At 44.4% G+C, this 25,257-nt stretch overlaps 1 protein-coding gene across 2 annotated transcripts in view; it reads left to right on the plus strand.

Annotated features, from left to right (window-relative positions):
- LOC117505612 (signal transducer and activator of transcription 5B-like) overlaps positions 1-25,257 on the plus strand; it is a 255,380-nt gene that overhangs the window by 194,879 nt on the left and 35,244 nt on the right. For both annotated transcript variants that reach the window (XM_034165193.1, XM_034165194.1), the window contains one exon: positions 22,825-22,980. In XM_034165193.1, coding sequence (XP_034021084.1) covers positions 22,825-22,980 — 156 coding nt within the window. The remainder of the gene's footprint in view (positions 1-22,824; positions 22,981-25,257) is intronic.

Below are 25,257 nucleotides of genomic sequence, written 5' to 3' on the forward strand. Positions count from 1 at the left end.
CAGGGACAATAGAATACTGGACCTTTTTTACGCTAAAGGTTTTACGCAAACCTTTTTTACCCACCTCCCCCCACTTGGACACTCAGATCACAGTCTCATCTATCTGCTCCCCCAATATACACCCAGGGTGAGGAAAGAACCAATACAGAAAAGGTCAGTGAAACTCTGGCCTGAAGAGGCTACTGAGAGGCTGAGGGACTGTTTCACAACCACAGAATGGAGCATGTTTCAAAACTCTTGTGGTGAAGACATCAACGGCCTGACCCAGTGTGTCACTGACTACATGAACTTCTGTTTAGAGAGCATTGTGCCTACCCGGAGGGTACGGTGCTTTCCCAACAACCACCCCTGGGTAACCCCCAAGCTGAAGGTCCTGATGAACCAGAAGAAGAGGACTTTTAACTCGGGAGACAGAGAGGAGCCAGCGTAGAGTCCAACAGGATCTCCAGTGGAAGATCCGTGCAGCCAACAAGGTGTATGGAGGCAAGATGGAGGAGCAGCTGGCCCAGAACAACGTCAGAGACGTGTGGAGATGCCTCAAGACCACCTCCGGATTTGGGCAGGGTGCCAGCAGGACTACAGATGGAGATTCTCGGTTCACAGAGGAGTAAACAACTAACCATTTTGGCTCCTCCACACCTGTCCCCTGCCTGCTCTCGGCTCTCCACACGTGTCCAGCAGCCAGTCCTCCAGTCCCTCTGACCCCCTACCTTCTACCCCCCGGTCACTTCCACTGCACCCCGGACCTTGTCCCTCCTCCCCCGCAACTGTATTCCGCACCAGCCCACCTCAGCTCACACCTGAGCTTCCCCCTTCCTCACCCCTCACTGTAACTCCAACCGAGGTGAGAAGGCCAGCTCCTGCTGCTGAAGCAGAGGAAAGCAGCAGGACCTGATGGGATCTCCCCGAGGTTGCTGAGGACCTGTGCAGATGAGCTCTGTGAGGTCCTCAGCCACATCTTCAACATGAGCCTCAGCCTGGGGGTGGTCCCCACCCTGTGGAAGACCTCTTGTGTGGTCCCGGTTCCCAAAACACCGCACGCCAAGGAACCAGACCAGTTGCCCTGACCTCCCACTTCATGAAGACCATGGAATGGCTTGTCCTGGCTCACCTCCGCACCATGGTGAGCAACATCCTGGACCCACTGCAGTTCACCAACAGGCCCAACATTGAGGTACATGACAGCGTCATCTACCTACTGCACCGAGTGCTCACCCACCTGGAGACCGGCAGGAGCGCTGTGAGAGTCATGTTCTTTGATTTCTCCAGCGCTTTCAACACCATCAGACCGGCGCTGCTGAGGGGGAAGCTGGAAGACACCTCGCCACCTGGACCATTGACTACCTCACTGACCACAGGCAGTACGTGCGGCTGCGTGGCTGTCAGTCTGAGGTGGTAAGGTGCAGCACCGGGGCCCCCAGGGCACTGTCCTCTCGGCTTTCCTCTTCACCCTCTGCACCTCGGACTTCACCTACAACACGGACAGCTGCCACCTCCAGACGTTCTCTAATGACTCCGCCATTGTGGGTCACGTGTCTGAGGGGTACGAGCTGGAGTACCGGTAGGTCATCACAGACTTTGTGGACTGGTGTGAGCGCAACCATTTGTCTCAACACCAGTAAGACGAAGGAGATGGTGATCGACTTCAGGAGGAAACCACCACCTCACCCACCGGTGAACATCCAGGGGGAGGACATAGAGACTGTGGACAGTTTCAAATACCTGGGTACTCACCTCAACTGCAAACTGGACTGGACTCACAACACTGACGCTCTGTACAAAAAAGGCCAGAGCCGCCTCCACCTCCTGAGGAGACTGAGATCCTTTGGAGTGAGCAGGCCTCTGCTTAAGACCTTCTATGACTCTGTTGTAGCCTCTGCTCTATGCTGTCGTCTGTTGGGCCCCGGGCAGCACAGAGCGGGAGAGAAAGAGACTGAACAAGCTGGTCAGGAAGTCCAGCTCTGTCCTGGGGCTGTCCTCTGGACTCTGAAGGAGGTGGCTGAGAGGAGGGTGTTAGCCAAGTTCAAATCCATCATGGACAACTCCTCTCACCCTCTGCATCGGACTGTAGTGGAGCTGAACAGCTTGTTCAGTGACAGACTGAGGCACCCTCAGTGCAAGAAGGAACGATTCCGCAGGTCGTTCCTCCCTGCTGCTATCAGACTGTACAATAACACTGTGGAATAACCACATGCAATATGTCCACAGATCACGTGCAGTATTAATATGTCGACAAATCATGTGCACCGTGTTCAGTTTAACTTGTTTATAAATCCCTGCACTAATGTCACCTTATCACATCTAAACTCCACATATTGTAAATAAGATGCTCCTGTCTTTTTTTCAATCCCAATCGTTTTATATATGCATATGTACTTATATATGTACGTACCTACGTATATATATGCATATGTATATGTGTATACGTATGTGTGTGCATATATATATACAAGGTCTGTTAGAAAAGTATCCGACCTTTTTATTTTTTTCAAAAACCATATGGATTTGAATCACGTGTGATTGCTTCAGCCAAGCTTGAACCTCCGTGCACATGCGTGAGTTTTTTCACGCCTGTCGGTTGCGTCATTCGCCTGTGAGCAGGCGAGCGTGAGTTGTCCGTGGGGATCCATTGGCTCTAGATTGGGTAGTGTTTGTAAAATAGGTAGCTGACATTTTCAAGGCCGCAATAAATTATGCAAAGATTCTGTAATGAGTTGGAATGTCATGTGAGTCCAGAATGTTTTAAGTTTTAAGTACCTCAAGAGTTTTTTGAAGAACTCGACCCTTTTATTTCCTCTTAATTATGTAATTTTTTAATGTTAATTTGCTGCCTTAATGTATTTACAAATTGTTTAGGTTCTTGTTACGATATACATGCTATTATTATTATTATTATTATTATCATCATCATCATCATCAGTATTATTATTGAGGTAGTACTAGTAGTATTTTATCTTTACTTCTATTTTGTCATTTGATTTTTAAATGGACCACAATGGAAATATGTGTTTTCACATCCTTGTGCCATCCATTTTTAACATATTTACGATTATATTATGTACTTACATTAAACTTACTAAATAAAATCACACATGCACTCACTCATACTTTTATTGATGATTTACCACCCCCTGCGGGATTGGCATGTGAGTCCAGAATGTAAATATCAGTGTCCATTCTTCAGTGTTAGACCTATTTCTCTCAAATATTGTTGACAAATCTGTCTGAATCTGTGTTAGTGAGCACTTTTTCTTTGCTGAGATAATCCATACCACCTCACAGGTGTGGCATATCAAGATGCTGATTAGACAGCATGACAGTTAAACAGGTGTGCCTTACGCTGGCCACAATAAAAGGCCACTCTGAAATGTTCAGTTTTATCACACAGCACAATGCCACAGATGTCGCACATTTTGAGGGAGCGTGCATGGTCAGTGGAGGAATGTCCACAAGAGCTGTTGCCTGTGAATTAAATGTTCATTTCTCTACCATACGTCATCTCCAAAGGCGTTTCATAGAATTTGGCAGTACATCCAACTGGCCTCACAACCACAGATCACGTGTAACCACACCAGCCTAGGTGTGGTTAGATAGATAGTATATCAGATAGTTTGATACTAGCCCCCTGGGCAGCTGCTGCAACAATCAGTTTGCAGAACCAAAGAATGTCTGTACACATTGTCAGAAACTGTCTCAGGGAAGATCACCTGCATGATTGCTGTCCTCATCGGGGTCTCGACCTGACTGCAGTTCGTCATCATAACCGACTTGAGTGAGCAAATGCTCACATTTGGTGGTGCCTGGCTGCTGAACAACTCCATACGAAAGAGATGTTTTGCACTGCGTGAGGCAATTGGTGGTCACACCAGATACTAACTGCTTTTCTGCTCTCCCCCCAGTCTGGACTCCCCCAATAAAGTGAAACTGCACATTTCAGAGTGGCCTTTTATTGTGGCCAGCCTCAGGGCCCCTTCACACATAACATGAAAAACGCAGAAATTGGAAGAAAATCCATGAACCAAACAGGAAATGGGGAACCGCAAAACATTCCACCTGCCGTCGGGACGGACACACGGTCGCGCAGGCATGCATTACATATTGGCTACAGTTTTGTGCATGCGCACAAGCTTGCACAGACACAGTGCGAGCAGTTGGAACGTGTTGCACTACACCGCGCCTCTTCTGTGGAGAAAGAAAAAATAAAAACCACACACCATTAAAAAAAAAAAAAAAAAAATTTATTGGATACCTCTTATCAAGCGGACAATACAAGTATGAACCATCGGTGCCCATGGTCACAGATGTACAGTCATGAAATTACATAAATGAACCAGTGCACGCTTATTATGTCTAGCCGGGTATATAAATAATTAATACAATCACCAGACACTGATAAAGTACATATTGGTGTATAATTAGTGAAAATCACTGGGTTGATATAAATAATAAATAAAAGGGGACCTAATACAGAACCCTGCAGTTAAATAACCCTGGTTAAAAAAAAACATAAATGCCACTTGCGGGATTTGAATGTGCAATTTACAAAAGCTCCAATTAACAGATGGAAACTTTACCACTGTGTTACAGTCACTGTCTTATAACAGGAGTGTGAAATACTTTAACTCAAGAAGGAGATAAACATATGTTTTCAAAAAAGAGAAATTAGGCGATGTATGGACACATGTGTTGGGCCAGCCCGCAGCCTGCTGAGGTGGGATGTGTGAAGCCACTGCAACCTGGTGCGAAGGTGAAAGATGTTTTATTTCCACGTGAGGACAGCAGGCAGAGACATGCCTCATGGAGGACAGTTGTAAGTTCATGTCCTTCAAAACACGGTATGTGGTCCCCAGTTGGGACATGCAGGAGCAGAGATCTCAACAGCAGCTGATGTTGGCAGCCACGTCCCCCTGTCTGTTCAGCACCCAAACCAAAGTGTCACTCTTTGTTTCTGTGTTATGTGGTCATTCATTTTAGTTATTGGTTATGTAATTGCTTATGTAGGTATTGTTGTAATAATTTATATATCTGTCCTGGCAGTGTTCTCTGTGTTTTTAATGTGACATGTCATGTTCACTGGGCCATCATTTCTGGCTGTCATTGTGTTGCGATCAGTTAACAGGCGCCCCACCGTGCTGTGTGCGCTTGGACATGGCGGTCTGGCCCCCATGTGATCATGTCTGTATATATCAGCGTTTTATGCAAGTATGCTCTTCCCCCCCACGCGCCACATGTATTGGGGGAGCAGGGGATAGCGGGGGGGGGGGGGGGGGGGGTGACATGCTCACACGTGCAATACACAGGAACGCCGCATGTTGCTTTTTGCAACATGGGGCACTTAGACAAATTTCATATCCAGCTTGTCTGCTCACTATTTTCATGCTGACAGCGCAAATGGCACCACATTTTCCAAGTGTCCAGCGAGTGCTGTTGTCCATGCTCGTGTGTGTCACCCGGAATTTGGCCGACAGCTGCCGTGAGAGGGATTGAATGGGTTCTCACAGGACACACACTGTCTTTCGGCTGTTGGTGTATGCGAATAACTGTACTGACAGGTGAACAGGTAGCGACAGGTGTTGGAGGCAGCTCCGATTTTTCCAATAGTATTTGTATGCAGAGCCGTAGGCTGTTAGTTTTACAGCTGCACGTTTATGGCTGTGCTTTCAGGCCGCATGCTGCTCCTTCTCCTGATGTCGATTCAGAGCATTTCTTGAGAGAATGTGCCAGCTACCTGTGATTCAAGAGCGTGACTTGCTATCTTAAAATTACATTTCACTCCAAATAGACAATTTAACTAAATCAATTAGTACGTCTCTAGAGCCTATAAGGCTGCACTTAAAGGAGCACATGCAACCCCGATTCCAATGAAGTTGGGACATTGTGTGAAATGTAAATAAAAAGATTACAGTGATTTGCAAATCCTCTTCAACCTATATTCATTTGAATACACCACAAAAACAAGATATTTAATGTTCAAACTGATGAGCTTTGTTTTTGTGCAAATATCTGCTCATTTTGAAATGGATGCCTGCAACATGTTTAAAAAAGCTGGGACAGTGGCAACAATGCTCAAAGCACACCTGTTTGGAACATTCCACAGGTGAATAGGTTAATTGAAAACAGGTGTCATGATTGGGTATAAAAGGAGCATCACCAAAAGGCTCAGCTGTTCACAAGCAAAGACTGGGCGAGGATCACCACTTTGTGAACAACTGTGTGAAAAAAATAGTCCAGTTTAAGAACAATGTTTCTCAACGTTCAGTTGCAAGGAATATAGGGATTCCATCATCTAAGTCCAGTCCATAAATATAATCAGAAGATTCAGAGAATCTGGTTAACTTTCTAGATGTACGAGGTCTATTAGATAAGAAACCGACACTTTTATTTTTTTTTAACTATATGGATTTGAATGACGTGCGATTACACCAATCATGCTTGAACCCTCGTGCGCATGCGTGAGTTTTTTCACGCGTGTCGGTGACGTCATTTCCCTGTGGGCAGGCCTTGAGTGAGATGTGGTTCAGCCCTCTCGGCTGAATTCCTTTGTTTCACACGCTGCTCGAGACGGCGCGCGTTGCTTTATCAAAAATTTTTCTGGACCTGTGAGGAATATCCGAATGGACACTATTCGAGAAATTAAGCTGGTTTTCGGTGAAAAGTTTAACGGCTGATGAGAGATTATGGGGTGTTTCTGTCACTGTAAGGACTTCCCACGCAGTGGGACTTCGTGCAGCGCTTCCAGGTGCCGTCGTCGGCCTGTTTCGACCTGAAAACATCCTAATTTATGGCTTAATTCACCCAGGACGTCGTGAGAGAACAGAGAAGATTCAGAAGAGGCCGGCATGAGGACTTTATGCGGACATTCCACTGTTTAAGGACATTTTGTAATGAAAGACGTGCGCGCAAATTCGCCGAGTCGTTTCCGTGACGACTCGGCAAATCTGTGTGCGCTGCGACAGGAAAAACACCTCCGTGTTGAAAACCATTTGTAAAATTCAGGTGGCTTTTGATGGATTTCAACAAGTGAGTAACTGAGAAATTCTTTAACAGCTAGGGCATGTTCCAACTTGCCCGTTAAGGTTTCCAACGGAGGTGTTTTTCCTGTCGCGACCCCCCGCGGTCGGGTCCGGCCCGATATGCGACTCTGCCCGCACGTTCTTTCATTACAAAATGTCCGTTAACAATGGAATGTCCGAATAAACTCCTCATGCCGACTTCTTCTGAAAGTTCTCTGTTCTCTGATGACTTACTGGGTCAACAGAGCCTGAAATGTGGAAGTTTTCAACTTGAAACGGCGAGACGCTGCCGCCTCGAAGCGCAGATCGCCGTCAGGCGCCGTGGGCAGTCCTTAAAGCGACACTACCAGACCAAAATCTCTCATCAGCCGTTAAAATTTTTACCGAAACCCAGCTGAATTTATCGAATGGTGTCCACTTAGTTGTGCTTACAGTTTTTGAAAAAATTTTTATCAAACAAAGCAACAGTCTCTGAGCCATTCCTAAACAATGAAAAAATCGACGAGAGGGTGGGCCACTCCTCACTCAACGACTGCCCACAGGCGAATGACATAACCGACAGGCGTGAAAAAACTCTCACATGCCCACGAGGGTTCAAGCATGTCTGATGTAATCACACGTGATTCAAATCCATATGGTTTTTGAAAAAAATAATAAGGTCGGATACTTTTCTAACAGACCTCGTAAGCAGCAAGGCCAGAAACAAACATTGAATGCCCGTGACCTTCGATCCCTTAGGCGGCACTGCATTAAAACCAACATCATTGTGTAAAGGATCTTATCACGTGGGCTCAGGGACACTTCAGAAAACCATTGTCAGTTAACACAGTTCATCGCTACATCTACAAATGCTAGTTAAAACTCTACCATGCAAAGGGAAAGCCATACATCAACAACATCCAGAAATGCTGCTGCCTTCTCTGGGCCTGAGCTCATTTGAAGTGGACAGATGCAAAGTAGAAGAGTGTGCTGTAGTCTGATGAGTCCACATTTCACTTACTCATCTGTGATGGCACCATCAATGCTGAAAGTTACACCCAGGTTTTGGAGCAACACATGCTGCCATCCAAGCAGCGTCTTTTTCAGAGATGTCCCTGCTTATTTCAGCAAGACAATGCCAAGCCACATTCTGCACATGATACAACAATGTGCCTTCATAGTAAAAGAGTGCGGGTGCTAGACTGGCCTGCCTGCAGTCCAGACCTGTCGCCCATTGAAAACTTTCAACGCATTATGAAGCGCAAAATACGAAAATGGAGACCCCGGACTGTTGAACAACTGAAGTTATACAGTAGTGTTCAGAATAATAGTAGTGCTGTGTGACTAAAAAGATTAATCCAGGTTTTGAGTATATTTCTTATTGTTGCATGGGAAACAAGGTACCAGTAGATTCAGTAGATTCTCACAAATCCAACAAGACCAAGCATTCATGATATGCACACTCTTAAGGCTATGAAATTGGGCTATTACAAAAAATAGAAAAGGGGGTGTTCACAATAATAGTAGTGTGGCATTCAGTCAGTGAGTTCATCAATTTTGTGGAACAAACAGGTGTGAATCAGGTGTCCTCTATTTAAGGATGAAGCCAGCACCTGTTGAACATGCTTTTCTCTTTGAAAGCTTGAGGAAAATGGGACGTTCAAGACATTGTTCAGAAGAACTGCGTAGTTTGATTAAAAAGCTGATTGGAGAGGGGAAAACTTATACGCAGGTCCAAAAAATTAAAGGCTGTTCAGCTACAATGATCGCCAATGCTTTAAAATGGACAAAAAAAAAACAGACGCGTAGAAGAAAATGGCAAACAACCATCAAAATGGATAGAAGAATAACCAGAATGGCAAAGGCTCACCCATTGATCAGCTCCAGGATGATCAAAGACAGTCTGGAGTTACCTGTAAGTGCTGTGACAGTTCGAAGATGCCTGTGTGAAGCTAATTTATTTGCAAGAATCCCACGCAAAGTCCTTCTGTTAAATAAAAGACGTGCAGAAGATGTTACAATTTGCCAAAGAACACATCAACTGGCCTAAAGAGAAATGGAGGAATATTTTGTGGACTGATGAGAGTAAAATTGTTCTTTTTGGGTCCAAGGGCCGCAGACATTTTGTGAGATGACCCCCAAACTCTGAGTTCAAGCCACAGTTCACATTGAAGACAGTGAAGCATGGTGGTGCAAGCATCGTGATATGAGCATGTTTCTCCTACTATGGTGTTGGGCCTATATATCGCATACCAGGTATCATGGATCAGTTTGGATATGTCAAAATACTTGAAGAGGTCATGTTGCCTTATGCTGAAGAGGACATGCCCTTGAAGTGGGTGTTTCAACAAGACAATGACCCCAAGCACACTAGTAAACGAGCAAAATCTTGGTTCCAAACGAACAAAATTAATGCATCGCAGATGTGAAGAAATCATGAAAAACTGTGGTTATACAACTAAATACTAGTTTAGTGATTCACAGGATTGCTAAAAAAGCAGTTTGAACATAATAGTTTTGAGTTTGTAGCATCAACAGAAGATGCTACTATTATTGTGAACACCCCCTTTTCTACTTTTTTTTTTTTACTAATAGCCCAGTTTCATAGCCTTAAGAGTGTGCATATCATGAATGCTTGGTCTTGTTGGATTTGTGAGAATCTACTGAATCTTCTGGTACCTTGTTTCCCATGTAACAATAAGAAATACACTCAAAACCTGGATTAATCTTTTTAGTCACATAGCACTATTATTCTGAACACTACTGTACATCAAGCAGGAGTGGGAAAGAATTCCACCTACAAAGCTTCAACAGTTAGTGTCCTCAGTTCCCAAACTCTTATTGGTGGTGTTAGAAGGAAAGGTGGTGTTACACAGTGGTAAACATACCACTGTCCAAGCTTTTTTGAAACGTGTTGCAGGCATCCATTAAAAAGTGAGCAAATATTTTGTACTAAAACAATCAAGTTTCTCAGATTGAAGATTAAATATCTTGTCTTTGTGGTGTATTCAATTGAATATAGGTTGAAAAGGATTTGTAAATCATTGTATTCTGTTTGTATTTACATTTTACACAAGGTCCCAACTTCACTGGAATTGGGGTTGTAGTTTTGCACAAAAATTAGTACTTCATGTCCTACCTATAATTGTAAAGGTTAAATGTACCCATAATTCTTTAAAAAGTTAAGCTTTTTAAGGTTTATTCCATCCAAAAATATCCATCCATTTTCTTCCCCTTCATCCGAGATCGGGAGGCGGGGGCAGCAGCTCAAGCAAAGCCACCCAGACCTCCCGATCCACACACCTCCTCCAGCTCCTCCGGGGGAAACCCGAGGCAGTCCCAGGCTAGCTGCGAGACACTGTCCCTCCAGCGTGTCCTGGGTCTTCCCCGGGGCCTCCTCCCGATGACACGTGCCCGGAACACCTCTCCAGCGAGGCATCCAGGGGGCATCCGAAAAAGATGTCAGAGCCACCTCAGCTGGCTCCTTTCGACGTGGAGGAGCAGCATCTTGACTCCGAGCTCCTCCCGAGTGAGCGAGCTCCTCTCCCTATCTCTAAGGCAGTGCCCAGGCACCCTGCAGAGGAAACTCATCTTGGCCGCTTGTTCTCACCATCTTGTTCTTCTCACCTATGGTCCTATGGTCCTCACCTATGGTCATGAGATTTGGCTCATGACCAGAGGTGAGGTTCGGAAAGTAGATTGATCGGTAAATCGAGAGCTTTGCCCCCCTGCTCAGCTCTCTCTTCACCACGACGGTCCGATACAGCGACCGCATCACTGCAGATGCTGCACCGATCCGTCTGTTCATCTCACGTCAATCCTTCCCTCTCTCATGAACAAGACCCCGAGATACTTAAACTCTTCCACTTGAGGCAAGGACACTCCACCAAAGCACCTTTTTCCGGTCGAGAACCATGGCCACAGATTTGGAGGTGCTAATTTTCATCCCGGACTCTTCACACTCAGCTGCAAACCGCTCCAGTGCACGCTGAAGGTTCCTGATTTGATGAAGCCAACAGAACCATATCGTCCGCAAACAGCAGAGACGAGATTCTGTGGTTCCCAAACCAGGCCCCATCTACACCCTGACTGCGCCTAGAAATTCTTTCCATAAAGGTAATGAACAGAACCGTTGACAAAGGGCAGTCCAACGTGCCAATGTGCACTGGAAACAGGCTTGACTTACTTCCAGTAGTGCGAACCAACTAGCTCCTGCTGCAGTCGTACAGAGACCTTAACAAAGGACCCCGAACTGCGTACTCCCGGAGCACCCCCCAAAGGGCACCTCTAGGGACACAGTTGAACGCCTTTTCTAGATCCACAAAACATGTGGACTGGTTGGGTGAACTCCCATGAACCCTCAAGCACCCGATGGGGGGTGTGGAGCTGGTCCAGTGTGCCGCAACCAGGACAAAAACCACACTGCTCCTCCTGAATCCGACATTTGACTATCGATCAAATTCTCTCCAGTACTCTGGAATAGACCTTACCGGGGAGGCTGAGGAGTGTGATCCCCCTGTAGTTGGAACACACCCTCCGGTCCCCCTTCTTAAACAGAGGGACCACCACCCCGGTCTGCCAATCCAGAGGCACTGTCCCCGACCGCCATGCGATGTTGCAGAGACGTGTCAACCAAGACAGTCCCACACTATCCAGAGACCTATGGTACTCTGGGCGGATTTCATCCACCACAGGAGCCTTTCCACCGAGGAGCTTTCTGAACACCTCGGTGACTTCTGCCTGGGTGATGGATGAGTCCGCCTCTGAGTCCCCAGTCTCTGCTTCCTCTTCAGAAGACACGACGATGGGATTGAGGAGATCCTTGAAGTATTCCTTCCACCACCCGACAACATCCCCAGTCAGGGTCAACAGCACCCCACCCGCCCTGTAGACAGTGTTGGTGGAGAGCTGCTTCTGCCTCCAGAGGCGTCGGACGGTTTGCCAGAATTTCTTCGAGGCCGGCCGATAGTCCTCCTCCATGGCTCCCAGAACTCCTCCCAGACCCGGGTTTTTGCCTCTGTGACCACACAGGCTGCAGCTGCCTCCGGAGTCCCACCTGCCAACGAAGACAAGTAGGTGACTGTGTTTTGGTGGAGCGAGGTTTTAACACAGGTGGCGCAATCATGTCGAGTATAGTTTTGAGCACTGAGTGTAAACTATCAACAAGACTATCTACTGATTGGGTACAATGGTCCCTCATTTATCGCGGGAGTTACGTTCTAAAAATAACCCGCAATAGGTAAAATCTGCGAAGTCGTCAGCGTTATTTTTTACAATTATTATAGATGTTTTAAGGATGTAAAACCCGTCACTATACATTTTATACACTTTTCTCAAACAGGCATTAACATTTTCTCACTTTTCTCTCCTGTGTAAACACACTCTTTTTTCTTCTGGGCAAGAAGATTATAAACAGACACACGCAGAACACAATGCGCATGCTTTCCCTTTGCTCACTGCCTCCGGGGGTATGGATGCGGGACCCGCAAAGAATCCAAGTCATGGCCAGGGAGCTCTGCGGCTGCGGTATACCCAGACCCTGCGGCGCTGTGGATTTTTCAGCAAGAAATCTATCCTTGCGGGCTGCCAGAGCGCTCCGCATCAAAACAGTGAGCATAGTCTCTGGACCTGTTGCCAGAGTTGGCGCAGCTCTGCACAGCAGAGAGGGGGTCCGTGTGAGTGGCCCGCTGTAGCGTTTACCAAGCCTGCAGACTCAGTAAGCAGAGCTGAGAATCAGATGCTCAAACGAGTTATATTTGTGACTCCCAACAGCTTATAAACTAAACCTAGTTTTATAAATAAGAGCAACACCCCGTCTTGCTTCACATCACGAGGTATGTGACTAAATGTTTACTCTGGTGGGCAGCTGTAGGTTTAAGCCAGGTTTCACATAACCCAATCATATCTAAGTGATGATCAATAATTAGATCATTAATCAACAATGATTTTGAGGATAGTGATCTTATGCTAATGAGACCCAGACTAAGGACCTTAGTGGGGTTGACAGTTGGACTGTTTGGGTTTAAGGGTGGTTCCAGAGTAGCATATATGATACCTAGAAGAAGGTTTAGGTTTGAGACATTCCACACAAGTTGTTGGTAGTAGACACAAAATCTTTGATTTTGCTGGAACAACAATTGGGTCATCCGGACAAAGTGGAGGAGGACTTATATTCCGTCTGTGGTCATGGGGAATGTAAGATCTCTCTGCAAGAAGACCGAGGAGCTATCAGCGCTAACCCGTTTCCAGAGGCTGTATAAGGACTGCAGTCTCATGTGCTTCACGGAGACGTGGCTGGATGAACATGTACCGGACTCTTTAATCAACATGGATGTCTTCACACTCATCCGCGTGGACAGGACGCTGGCGGAGAGCTGAAAAAAGAGAGGAGGGGGGCCTCGCCGTTTGTGTGATATATGGTGCAGCGCAACTCATATTTACGTCAAAGACCAGATCTGCTCCTCGGACGTGGATGTACTCGCGGTGAGCATGAGGCTGTATTATTTCCCACGGGATTTTGGAAGTGTGATTACTCTCTGTGCGCATATTCCTCCCTCTGCAGATGCCGCCGCTGCCTGTGAGCAGATTCACAGTACGGTCACGCGGCTGCAGACACAACACCCCTGTGTGCTCTTCCTCATCACCGGAGACTTTAATCATGCCTCCCTCTCCACCACGTTCACCCAGTACGTCACGTGTAAAACCAGGGACAATAGAATACTGGACCTTTTTTACGCTAATGTGGAGGACGCTGTCAGTCTGAGGTGGTAGGGTGCTGCACCGGGGCCCCCCAGGGCACCGTCCTCTTGCCTTTCCTCTTCATCCTCCACACCTCGGACTTCACCTACAACACAGACAGCTGCCACCTCCAGATGTTCTCTGATGACTCCGCCATTGTGGGTCGCGTGTCAAGGGGAACGAGCTGGAGTACCGGTCGGTCATCACTGACTTCGTGGACTGGTGTGAGCGCAACCACTTGTGTCTCCACACCAGTAAAACGAAGGAGATGGTGATCGACTTCAGGAGGAAACCACCACCTCACCCACCGGTGAACATCCAGGGGGAGAACATAAAGACTGTCGACAGTTTCAAATACCTGGGTGTTCACCTCAACAGTTCAGACAAGTTAAATTAATACAGGTAAAGAGTGCAGAATAAGAGGGCTTCTTAAAGAAAATTAACAGGTCTGAGAGCCAGAATTCTTGCTGATTGATAGGTGTTCAAATACTTAATTGCAGCAGTAACATAAAAATAAATTATTTTAAAAAATATTTTTTTTTTAGATTGTCTCTCACGGTGGACATGCACCAAAGATGAAAATTTCAGACCCCTCCATGATTTCTAAGTGGGAGAACTTGCAAGAATCCATCAATTGTTATGTTCTCCACCCTCCTCCCAAATTAAGCAAACAACAAAGAGTCAAGTAAATTAGATCAATTTTTGTTGTGAACAGCATATGATTGATTCTTATACGATGAATGCTTCTAAAACATCAGTTGCGTGCTTGTCTACCTTCTTAGTGTTTTTGGCGTCCTTGGAGTTCAATATTTCCACTAGTTCCTCCTCTGTGAACTCAGCAAACCTCGCTGGCAGATGATTTTCTGCTGTTGTTGACATGTTTGTTGCAATTTTTCAACCAGCATCTGTCAGCTAGTTCCTGACCTTCGTATGCCGCGCTCTGATTGGCTAGCTGTTGGCAATAAACTCTAACGTTACTGGTCAGTGGGAACCGAACCAATATAACGTTTGGTCCTAGCCTTTTTGGATCCTTTTGGATCCAACGTAACTTTCTGACGCCAAGCATGCCAAAATACAGGTAAATGATGGACAGAAAGGCTAATCTGTGATTGGCTATTGCAATCTGAGTGGAGAACATATATATACTCAACAAAATATAAACGCAACACTTTTGGTTTTGCTCCCATTTTGTATGAGATGAACTCAAGGATCTAAAACTTTTTCCACATACACAATATCACCATTTCCCTCAAATATTGTTCACAAACCAGTCTAAATCTGTGATAGTGAGCACTTCTCCTTTGCTGAGATAATCCATCCCACCTCACAGGTCTGCCATTCTAAGATGCTGATTAGACACCATGATTAGTGCACAGGTGTGCCTTAGACTGTCCACAATAAAAGGCCACTCTGAAAGGTGCAGTTTTGTTTTATTTTTTGGGGGGGGTACCAGTCAATATCTGGTGTGACCACCATTTGCCTCATGCAGTGCAACACATCTCCTTCGCATAGAGTTGATCAGGTTGTCAATTGTGCCCTGTGGAATGTTGGTCCACTCCTCTTCAATGGCTGTGCGAAGTTGCTGGATATTGGCAGGAATTGGTACACGCTGTCATATACGCCGGTCCAGAGCATCCCAAACATGCTCAATGGGTGACATGTCCGGTGAGTATGCCGGCCATGCAAGAATTGTGTACAGATCCTTGCAACATGGGGCCGTGCATTATCCTGCTGCAACATGAGGTGATGTTCTTGGATGTATGGCACAACAATGGGCCTCAGGATCTCGTCAAGGTATCTCTGTGCATTCAAAATGCCATCAATAAAATGCACCTGTGTTCTTCGTCCATAACAGACGCCTGCCCATACCATAACCCCACCGCCACCATGGGCCACTCGATCCACAACATTGACATAAAAAAACCGCTCACCCACACGACGCCACACATGCTGTCTGCCATCTGCCCTGGACAGTGTGAACCGGGATTCATCCGTGAAGAGAACACCTCTCCAACGTGCCAAACGCCAGCGAATGTGAGCATTTGCCCACTCAAGTCGGTTACGACGACGAACTGGAGTCAGGTCGAGACCCCGATGAGGACGACGAGCATGCAGATGAGCTTCCCTGAGACAGTTTCTGACAGTTTGTGCAGAAATTCTTTGGTTATGCAAACCGATTGTTTCAGCAGCTGTCCGAGTGGCTGGTCTCAGACGATCTTGGAGGTGAACATGCTGGATGTGGAGGTCCTGGGCTGGTGTGGTTACACGTGGTCTGCGGTTGTGAGGCTGGTTGGATGTACTGCCAAATTCTCTGAAACGCCTTTGGAGACGGCTTATGGTAGAGAAATGAACATTCAATACATGAGCAACAGCTCTGGTTGACATTCCTGCTGTCAGCATGCCAATTGCACGCTCCCTCAAATTTTGCGACATCTGTGGCATTGTGCTGTGTGATAAAATTGCACCTTTCAGAGTGGCCTTTTATTGTGGACAGTCTAAGGCACACCTGTGCACTAATCATGGTGTCTAATCAGCATCTTGGTATGGCACACCTGTGAGGTGGGATGGATTATCTCAGCAAAGGAGAAGTGCTCACTATCACAGATTTAGACTGGTTTGTGAACCATATTTGAGGGAAATGGTGATATTGTGTATGTGGAAAAAGTTTTAGATCTTTGAGTTCATCTCATACAAAATGGGAGCAAAACCAAAAGTGTTGCGTTTATATTTTTGTTGAGTGTATATATATATATATATATATATATATATATATTCTATTTCTACCTCATTTCTTATGTCTTGTACTGTTACAAGTATTATTATTATTGCTTATCCTCGCACACGCTGTTTGATGAACATTTTCCTCTACTTGCACCCATCTTGTGTGTTTAAGAGCTGACGTAATATGTGAATTTCTCCTCTGTGAGATCAATAAAGTATCTTTATCTTATCTTTATCCAATGTAGTAATGGGTATTAAGTTTGCAAAGCATATCCCTCTATGATTTTTATGGACACAGTCTCGTAACGGTTCTTGCCAATATATCCCCTTTTTAAGTGAGCCCCTTCTACCACCAGAATTGTCTTCCTTCTTTCTGTAATTCTGTGTCCAGCCGTCTCCCAAAACATCGGAAAATGCTGCTGTTGTATTGGAAATTTCCAATACTTGAATTACATTGGTATCTGAAGTCGATATCGATACTGGATTGGATCGGCCCCATCCTTAGTGTGTGTGTGCGTGCGTGCGTGCGTGTTTTACCATGTGTGAAGTGCTTTGGGGCTAATCTGAGTGTCTGAGACCCACCATTAATGGATGTGCGGCCTGTATTGGAACTTTGGGCTACAGGAACTCGCTCCCTGAGTGATGATGGGTCCTGTGGAAACACTGGGGTCCAGCTGTTTGATGGTCTCTGGGAACTCTCCTGCCTTGGCAGCATTTTCCTGTCAGTCAGCCACCTTTGAAAGCAGAAAGTCAGGGATTATGTGATGTCCTTGTCTTGTTCAGAATGTCTGTCCTGCTATGGTTTGCACAGTGGACACAGAGGTGTTACACCTGTTCTACCCTTTTTCTGATGAACGAAGGCTCTATTCCTTGGATGCACCCCACAGAGCCTTCAAAAAAAGACAGCCTAGTAACACCACATTTGTCGAATATGGCCTTCGAAGGATACAGGCTTTGAATTGGCAGACGATCTGCTAATTCACTGCTAAGTCAGTGAACCTTTCCACATGGAGAAATGCACCTGAGTCTCCTCTAACACTCAAGGTCAGAGACTCAGTCTGTGTCCCCTCCACGATGTCCCATAAAGTAGCTCAATCGAGCCAAACACTTTGCAAAATTAGCAGAATCTACTGAGATGCCCTGCTGGTGTTCAGGCTCATGTTCATAGTGTACCTGCATGATGAAGATCCAGCCAGTGGTTGAGGTTTTGGGTGGGAAAGCAGACTGTTGTGGTTGCTGAGCAGCATGAACATGAGCATTGTATGTCCTGAATTTAAAACTTATGGTCTGTTGGTAGGCAGAAGTGATCATTGTCCAATTTTACTCCAGTATATTTATGTGAGTGCACCATTTTTAAATTTTATTTAAGATAAGATAAAATAAGAAAGCCTTTATTCATCCCTCAATGGGGAAATTTCAGTGTCACATCGCAGCATAGAACAGTAGGAGTAGACAGAAGGGCATGCAATAAAACAAATAAGCATCTCTTAAAAACAAGAACTAAAAAAAGCACTGAGTGCCGGGTAAAGCTAAGGCTACCATTGTTCAGTTCAGTGCTGCACTGCCGGGATGATATACACTGTCAGGATGTGAGAGTGATCAGATAAAATGACTTCACTGTGAAATGTACGATAAGTTACTCTGATATTTACAATATGGACAGGTTAAAATATAAGTAATAAATATATGTAATATGTAATGTAATATATGTAAAGTGACTTGAGTGCACCATAAGTTAAATTATTGCACCTAATAAATACAGCGGTAATGACATGATTAATGGTTACCACAGTTCTAGCATTGTTCATTGTACAGTCTGACAGCAGCCGGGAGAAACGATCTGCGGAATCTCTCCCTCACACAGCGAGGGTGGATGAGTCTGTCACTGAAACTGCTCTCAAGAGCAGACAGAACGTCCAGCAGGGGGTGACATTCGTGGTCCAGTATAGATGTAAGTTTAATTTATTTTACTATAATGCAACACAGAGCAATTTAGGGCTTGTAATGAGGTAAAAAAAAAAAAAATTTCAAACAGCTGAGTGTAATCATGATTTAATACAAAAACATTCATGAAAGGCTGAGTCTTTAAGGAACAAAGATGGACAGAGGATCTCCAGTTTGTCAGAAAATGTGAGAGAACATTTTTTTTGAAATCTTTAAAAACAATGTCCTGCAAAGAAAGCCTGAAAGGGATTTGCATATTTCTCAATCTACACTGCAGAATATCCTAAAATGATTCACACGATCTGGATGAATTTCATTGCATGAAGGGCAAGAGTGCAAGCCTAAACTGAACACTTATGATCTCTGATATGTCAGATGCCAGTGTATCAAGAATAGCCATTCATCAATAACTGATATAACCAGACAAATCAGTAATCTAGATATTTTTTGGAAGAAATGGATGCCGTGTCCTCTAGACCAGTGGTGCCCAAAGTATTCCAGAAAGTGCCCAGAGGGGGCACGTTTTCTTGCCACTGACTCCAGTTCATCACTGAACTCATCCCATTTGCTCAAAGTGATGTTAATCAGTGAACAAATGCATTTTTTTCAACAAGACAGTGAAAAATCATATTCTGCACACATTACAAAGAGGTAGTTTCAGAAGTAGAAGGTAGAGGTACTGGACTAGCCTACCTACAGTTGTGACCTGACCTGTCCAACCCCATACTGTTTCACACCTTAAAGGGGAAGGGAAACCCTTTTTGAGAATTTGTTTGTGCATTCCTTGGTAAAAATAGTTATTCATACACTTACAGAATGTTAGAGCGCAGTGTAGATATTATTTGAATCAAATTTACCACTAAATTGACATGTAAATCGCCATTGGCTGAAGTCAGTGGAGGGCGCTTCCAGTTGACATCACTGGTTGGGGTCTCCTCTGCTGGGGACGAGTGTAGTTTACTGAGCTTGCTCATTGAAGTTCTATTAGTCTCGTCAAGAAACACGTGGAATATGCCAGAAACCTGTGCATGTTGACAAAGCCACAAACAGAGAAACAAGGGAGACAATATTTCCTTCCATAAGTAAATGGTTTTGGTTATTCTTGTCACTTTCTCCGTGACATTTGGTTGATAAAAAAAAATAAAAGGGTCGGTTTATTATCTAATAGACCTCGTACACCTGTTTAACTATATGGATTTGAATGACGTGCGATTACACCAATCATGCTTGAACCCTCGTGCGCATGCGCGACACGGTGATGTCATTTCCCTGTGGGCAGGCCTTGAGTGAGATGTGGTCCCGCCCTCTCGGCTGAATTCCTTTGTTTCACACGCTGCTCGAGACGGCGCGCGTTGCTTTATCAAAACTTTTTCTGGACCTGTGAGGAATATCCGAGTGGACACTATTCGAGAAATTAAGCTGGTTTTCGGTGAAAAGTTTAACGGCTGATGAGAGATTATGGGGTGTTTCTGTCACTGTAAGGACTTCCCACGCAGTGGGACGTCGTGCAGCGCTTCCAGGCGCCGTCGTCGGCCTGTTTCGACCTGAAAACATCCTAATTTAAGGCTTAATTCACCCAGGACATCGTGAGAGAACAGAGAAGATTCAGAAGAGGACTTTATGCGGACATTCCACTGTTTAAGGACATTTTGTAATGAAAGACGTGCGCGCAAATTCGCCGAGTCGTTTCCGTGACGACTCGGCAAATCTGTGTGCGCTGCAACAGGAATAACACCTCCGTGTTGAAAACCATTTGTAAAATTCAGGCGGCTTTTGATGGCTTTCAACAAGTGAGTAACTGAGAAATTGTTTAACAGCTTGGGCATGTTCCAACTTGCCCGTTAAGGTTTCCAACGGAGGTGTTTTTCCTGTCGCGACCCCCAGCAAGCAACATGCGACTCTGCCCTCACGTTCTTTCATTACAAAATGTCCGTTAACAATGGAATGTCCGAATAAACTCCTCATGCCGACTTCTTCTGAAAGTTCTCTGTTCTCTGACGACTTCCTGGGTCAACAGAGCCTGAAATGTGGAAGTTTTCAACTTGAAACGGCGAGACGCTGCCACCTCGAAGCGCAGATCGCCGTCAGGCGCAGTGGGCCGTCCTTACGGCGACACTACCAGACCAAAATCTGTAATCAGCCATTAAAATTTTTACCAAAAACCAGCTGAATTTATCGAATGGTGTCCACTCAGTTGTGCCTTACAGTTTTGAAAAAATTTTTATCAAACAAAGCAGCAGTCTCTGAGCCATTCCTAAACAATGAAAAAATCGACGAGAGGGTGGGCGACTCCTCACTCAAAGACTGCCCACAGGCGAATGACATAACCGACAGGCGTGAAAAAACTCTCACATGCCCACGAGGGTTCAAGCATGTCTGATGTAATCACACGTGATTCAAATCCATATGGTTTTTGAAAAAAAATAATGTCGGATACTTTTCTAATAGACCTCGTATGTTTCCTGCCTGTGTCGTTCAAGGACACGGACGACACTTACACACACCACTCACACAGAGATGTGCACACGCACCACTGACTTCATGAATGAAACTCGGTCAATAAAGGATAATTGTGTAAAAATATAATATATATAAAATGTTTTATAATGGTTTTAGGAGCTGCGCTATGCTGAAGACAGCAGCAGCAGCTCTGTTCCGCCCAACAGCACAGCTTAACAGCACAGATCCACTTTCAACACTAATATTTCAGAATGCGTGGGTGTCAGAGAAAGTTTAATACTTTCCTGACATGATTTAATGTTAATTAATTTTACTGGCTCAATATCCAAGTCAGAATTCACGGTTTTAGAGTATCCCAGAATCCTTTGCATGCTGGCGAGGGAGGCTTGACAATGGCTCAACTTAATGCTAACTTTAACATTGAAAATGCCATAGACATGCTAATGCGTTAGCATCTGTCCCAAGTTATAAAATACATCTATCAACTGTTTCAGAAGACCATAACAGCTCGGTTTAACATAAAAAAGGTAAATATTACGCAGACATATGCTCTTTAGGGTTTTAGCAGAGAAAAAAATGAAGATAAAGTGAAATAAAAAAAAACAGCGAAGCAGCAGATCAAAGATCAAAGCACTGCTTCATTGGTTCAAACTTCAAAGCAAAGCCACGCTGCAGAAACAGTTGATTATACAGACCCACTGCAGGGTCTGTAATCAATGTAGAGAAATGATCTTTTTCCTGACAAACACCCCCAAAAACAATGGCCACTCTGAAGGACAGATAAGGGAATTGTTAAGCAAAAAGGCTATTGATGTCGATGGATCGAATCATTTCTTAAGGATACCCACACACGCAACTGGGTGGGTCGACTGTGTACGTCGTCAGTGCAGCGAAAAAAAAAATCACGTCAGAAAATAGTCCAGCTTTTCTTCTTTCTTCCTGCTAACAGCCTCCAGACAGCACAGTGGATTTGTTTTGTGTGTGTGTGTGTGTGTGTGTGTGTGTGAATTAGCAGCGTCAGTTAGCTCAGTCAAATTATGTCTCAGGAGAGTAGTCCCACGCGCAACCTGGTCGGCACTTGTGCGTGCGTACTACCAAAAAAGACTGTGTACGTCCTCAGTGCAGCGAAAAAAAATCACGTCAGAAATGAGTCCAGCTTTTCTTTCCAACTTTCTGCCAACAGCCTCCAGACATCACAGTGGATTTGTTTTGTGTGTGTGCGCGTGCATGCGCATGTTGTGCGTGCATGTGTATGTGTGGGCACGCACGTGTGTGCACGAGGATGTGCGCGCATGTGTGTGCAGAGTGCAATGGTACCAAATGTATGGAACAAAGCTGCACTCTAAATGCAGTGCAACACAAATGGGATGAATTAATCCATTTCATGCGACATACAAAGCATCAATCAAATGACAAGGATCCACTCAGCCATTATATAAAACCTCTTTGTTGGTGCCTCTGGCAGGAAATCTCAGAACAAGGCTCATCTTCCCCCCAACCAGTGACATCACCTGCCTGACCTGCATAAATGGTGGCAACCGGTCGACGTCAAAGCCTTTCAGACCACCACTAAAACAAGGTGTTCTGTAGATGTTTTATGATCTTTAGTGTTTGTTGAACTATCAAAAGAATGCTTTTTTGTGTTTATTCATGCTATATATATATATATATAATCCGTGGGCATTTCTGTTCCCCTTTAAGACGTGTTTGCAGGAAGAATGTCACAAAATAACACCTGAAACACTTCATTGTTTAGTGTCCTCTATGCTAAAACATATTTTGAGTGCTGTGAGAAGGAAGGGCAATTGTGTCCCTACTTTTTTGGAATATATTGCAGGTCTGAAATGCAGGAATGGTTGAATGTTAACAATTTTCTACATCATCCCAACTTGTTCTGTTTTTGGGCTTGTAATCTTCTTTGGTAACTGCTGTAATTCTGATTTTTTTTTTCTTTATTTTTTCCTTCAAGGTGAGAGGCTTGTGTGGAACCTCTTGCCTTACACAACAAAGGACTTCTCCATTCGATCCCTTGCCGATCGCATCAGTGATCTGAACCACCTTCTGTTTCTCTACCCTGATCGCCCAAAAGATGAGGTGTTTGGTAAATACTACACACCCCCACTCTGTAAGTATCACCAGTCCTGACTTTGTGTAATAGCAGACAGAAATTGCTTTGAGATGAAGACAAACAAAACGCATAGACCATTTTGTATATATTGTTCAAAATGTGCATTTGTTTGTTTGAACTTTTTTGTTGTACAGTCTTTCACACAAAAGCCCAAATTACCTTTTATAAAGTGTCAAAAGTTATTTATTCAAAACACACAGCAAACTATAATCGTGTGTGGAAAATTATTTTCCGCTTTACGTTTTCCTTTCTTATTTCTTATTGTGAACCTTTATTACACTTATAAAACACAACTACAGCATATATATTATGAAAGCACAGGTTGTCCTGAAAAAAGAGACATAAAACTTGATTGTGGGATGCAGGGAGAGCTGTCAACAGCAATAATAAAACATTTATGCCAGGCGAGTGAACTGTCCAAAAAATGCCTTCGGACCCTAGAGGGTTAACTCATTTCATATAATCATATAATATAATAATTTGAACTCTCATTTTTATGTTAATTTTGACCTGTTTTTAATTTAGTCATAGTCTTTTGTCAAATGTCCTTTTTAGGTTTAGTCATATTTAGTCATTCACACACCATTTTTATTTATGCATATTTTAGTCAACTAAAAGTCTGTGAATTTTAGTCACGTTTTAGTTCTAGTTGTGTCCTTGGGCTTTACCCACTTTACCCACCTTGTGTGTGTTTGTCTGCACATTTTGCGAACAGGACTTTTCCTCAGCACATCCCTGTCTGCGACAGCAAACAAGTAAAAAGAATTTTCTTTATCACTGATGTAAAATGTATTACCTAATAAACAATGATCCCCAAGCCATGTAATTTGCTTGCTGAGAGAAGAAAAATGTGGTTTCATGTGAAGCGAAAATGAAAAATGATCAGTTTTGAAAGTTGTGTGTTATTTGCCATGCTTGGAGTGTTTTTGTGCAAATATTTACTCATTTTGAAATGAGTAAATATTTAAACACGTTTGAAAAAAGCTGGGACAGTGGTATGTTTATCACTGTGTTACATCACCTTTCCTTTAGCAACACTCAATAAGCATTTGGGAACTGAGAACACTTATTGTTGAAGCTTTGTAGGTAGAATTCTTTCCCATTCTTGCTTGATGTACGACTGTCACCTGAAGTTTGACCTAATTTAGGTGACATTTGACCTCAAATGAAACAGTCAAGGTCAATTGCTTATCCCAAGTAATGGCTTATGGACAAGGCCGATCACTAGGTTCATGGCAGATTTGGAGGCAAAATTTCAAAAATTGCGACTAGGAAAGTTGTTTTGTTGAATTTAGTGTTTGACCTTGCTGTGACCTTGACCTTTGACCTTGAGCTTGATCCTTTTGTGTGCTGAAAGGTATCTTGCTATTGCTGCTATATTTGAAGTTGCAAAAGTTTGCGATGTAAACTGTGTGCTGCACACCAAGTTAAAGATGAAAAATGCAATGATTACAAACAAACAAAATGAAAACTGTCACCATGAGAGTGACCATTATCTTGCCAAAAGATGACCAACAGAGACTACCATGAGGAACGACCACAATGAAGAGGGACTGACAGGCAAGGGAACACACTGTATTCATGCCAAATTTGGAGGCAATAAGCACAAATTGCGAGCAGCAAAGGATTTTTTTAGTGGTTGACCTTCCTTTGGCCTTGACCTTTGACCTTGAGCTTGGTCCTTTTGTGTTGTGCTGCACAGCAAATTAAAGGAAACCCTTAAAAATGTATTGCATGTTTTTTTTTTTTCATGATGGCATCATTTGATGATGTCATCACAGAACAAATTGCTATCTATATTCTGCATCCTCTCATCAAGCCCTTTAATTTGGTGTATTACACCTGTATCCTTGACTTTTGACCTTAAGCTTGATCTTTTTGGGTGCAGCCCTAGCAAGATACGTGTCTATCTCGGCTTTCAATGCTTACCAGCCCAGTGAGTATAAGAGAAATTGTGGAGAGCTGGGCATGTCCCAACTTGTCCCCTGGCACTCCGAAACGGAGGTGTTCCTTTGTCTTGCTCGATCAGCGAATCGGTCCTGACGCGCGAAGCCTCCGCGCGGCTTTCCATGACAAAATCTCTTGTTAAAAGTGAAATCTGCCGGAAAATGGCTGATGTCCAGCTCTTGTGATAACCAGAGAAATTGCTCACGACAGTCCCAGCTCCACACAGCCATCTGTTTAGAAATGATGTGGTGTTTTCTGCCTCTCGATGGCGGCTCGGAGCGCGGCGCGCCGTGCTCCATTGTGGGGCGTCCTTAATGCTGTAGTAAC

Source organism: Thalassophryne amazonica, unplaced genomic scaffold (genome assembly GCF_902500255.1).
Source record: "Thalassophryne amazonica unplaced genomic scaffold, fThaAma1.1, whole genome shotgun sequence".
NCBI classification, from domain to species: Eukaryota; Metazoa; Chordata; class Actinopteri; order Batrachoidiformes; family Batrachoididae; genus Thalassophryne; species Thalassophryne amazonica.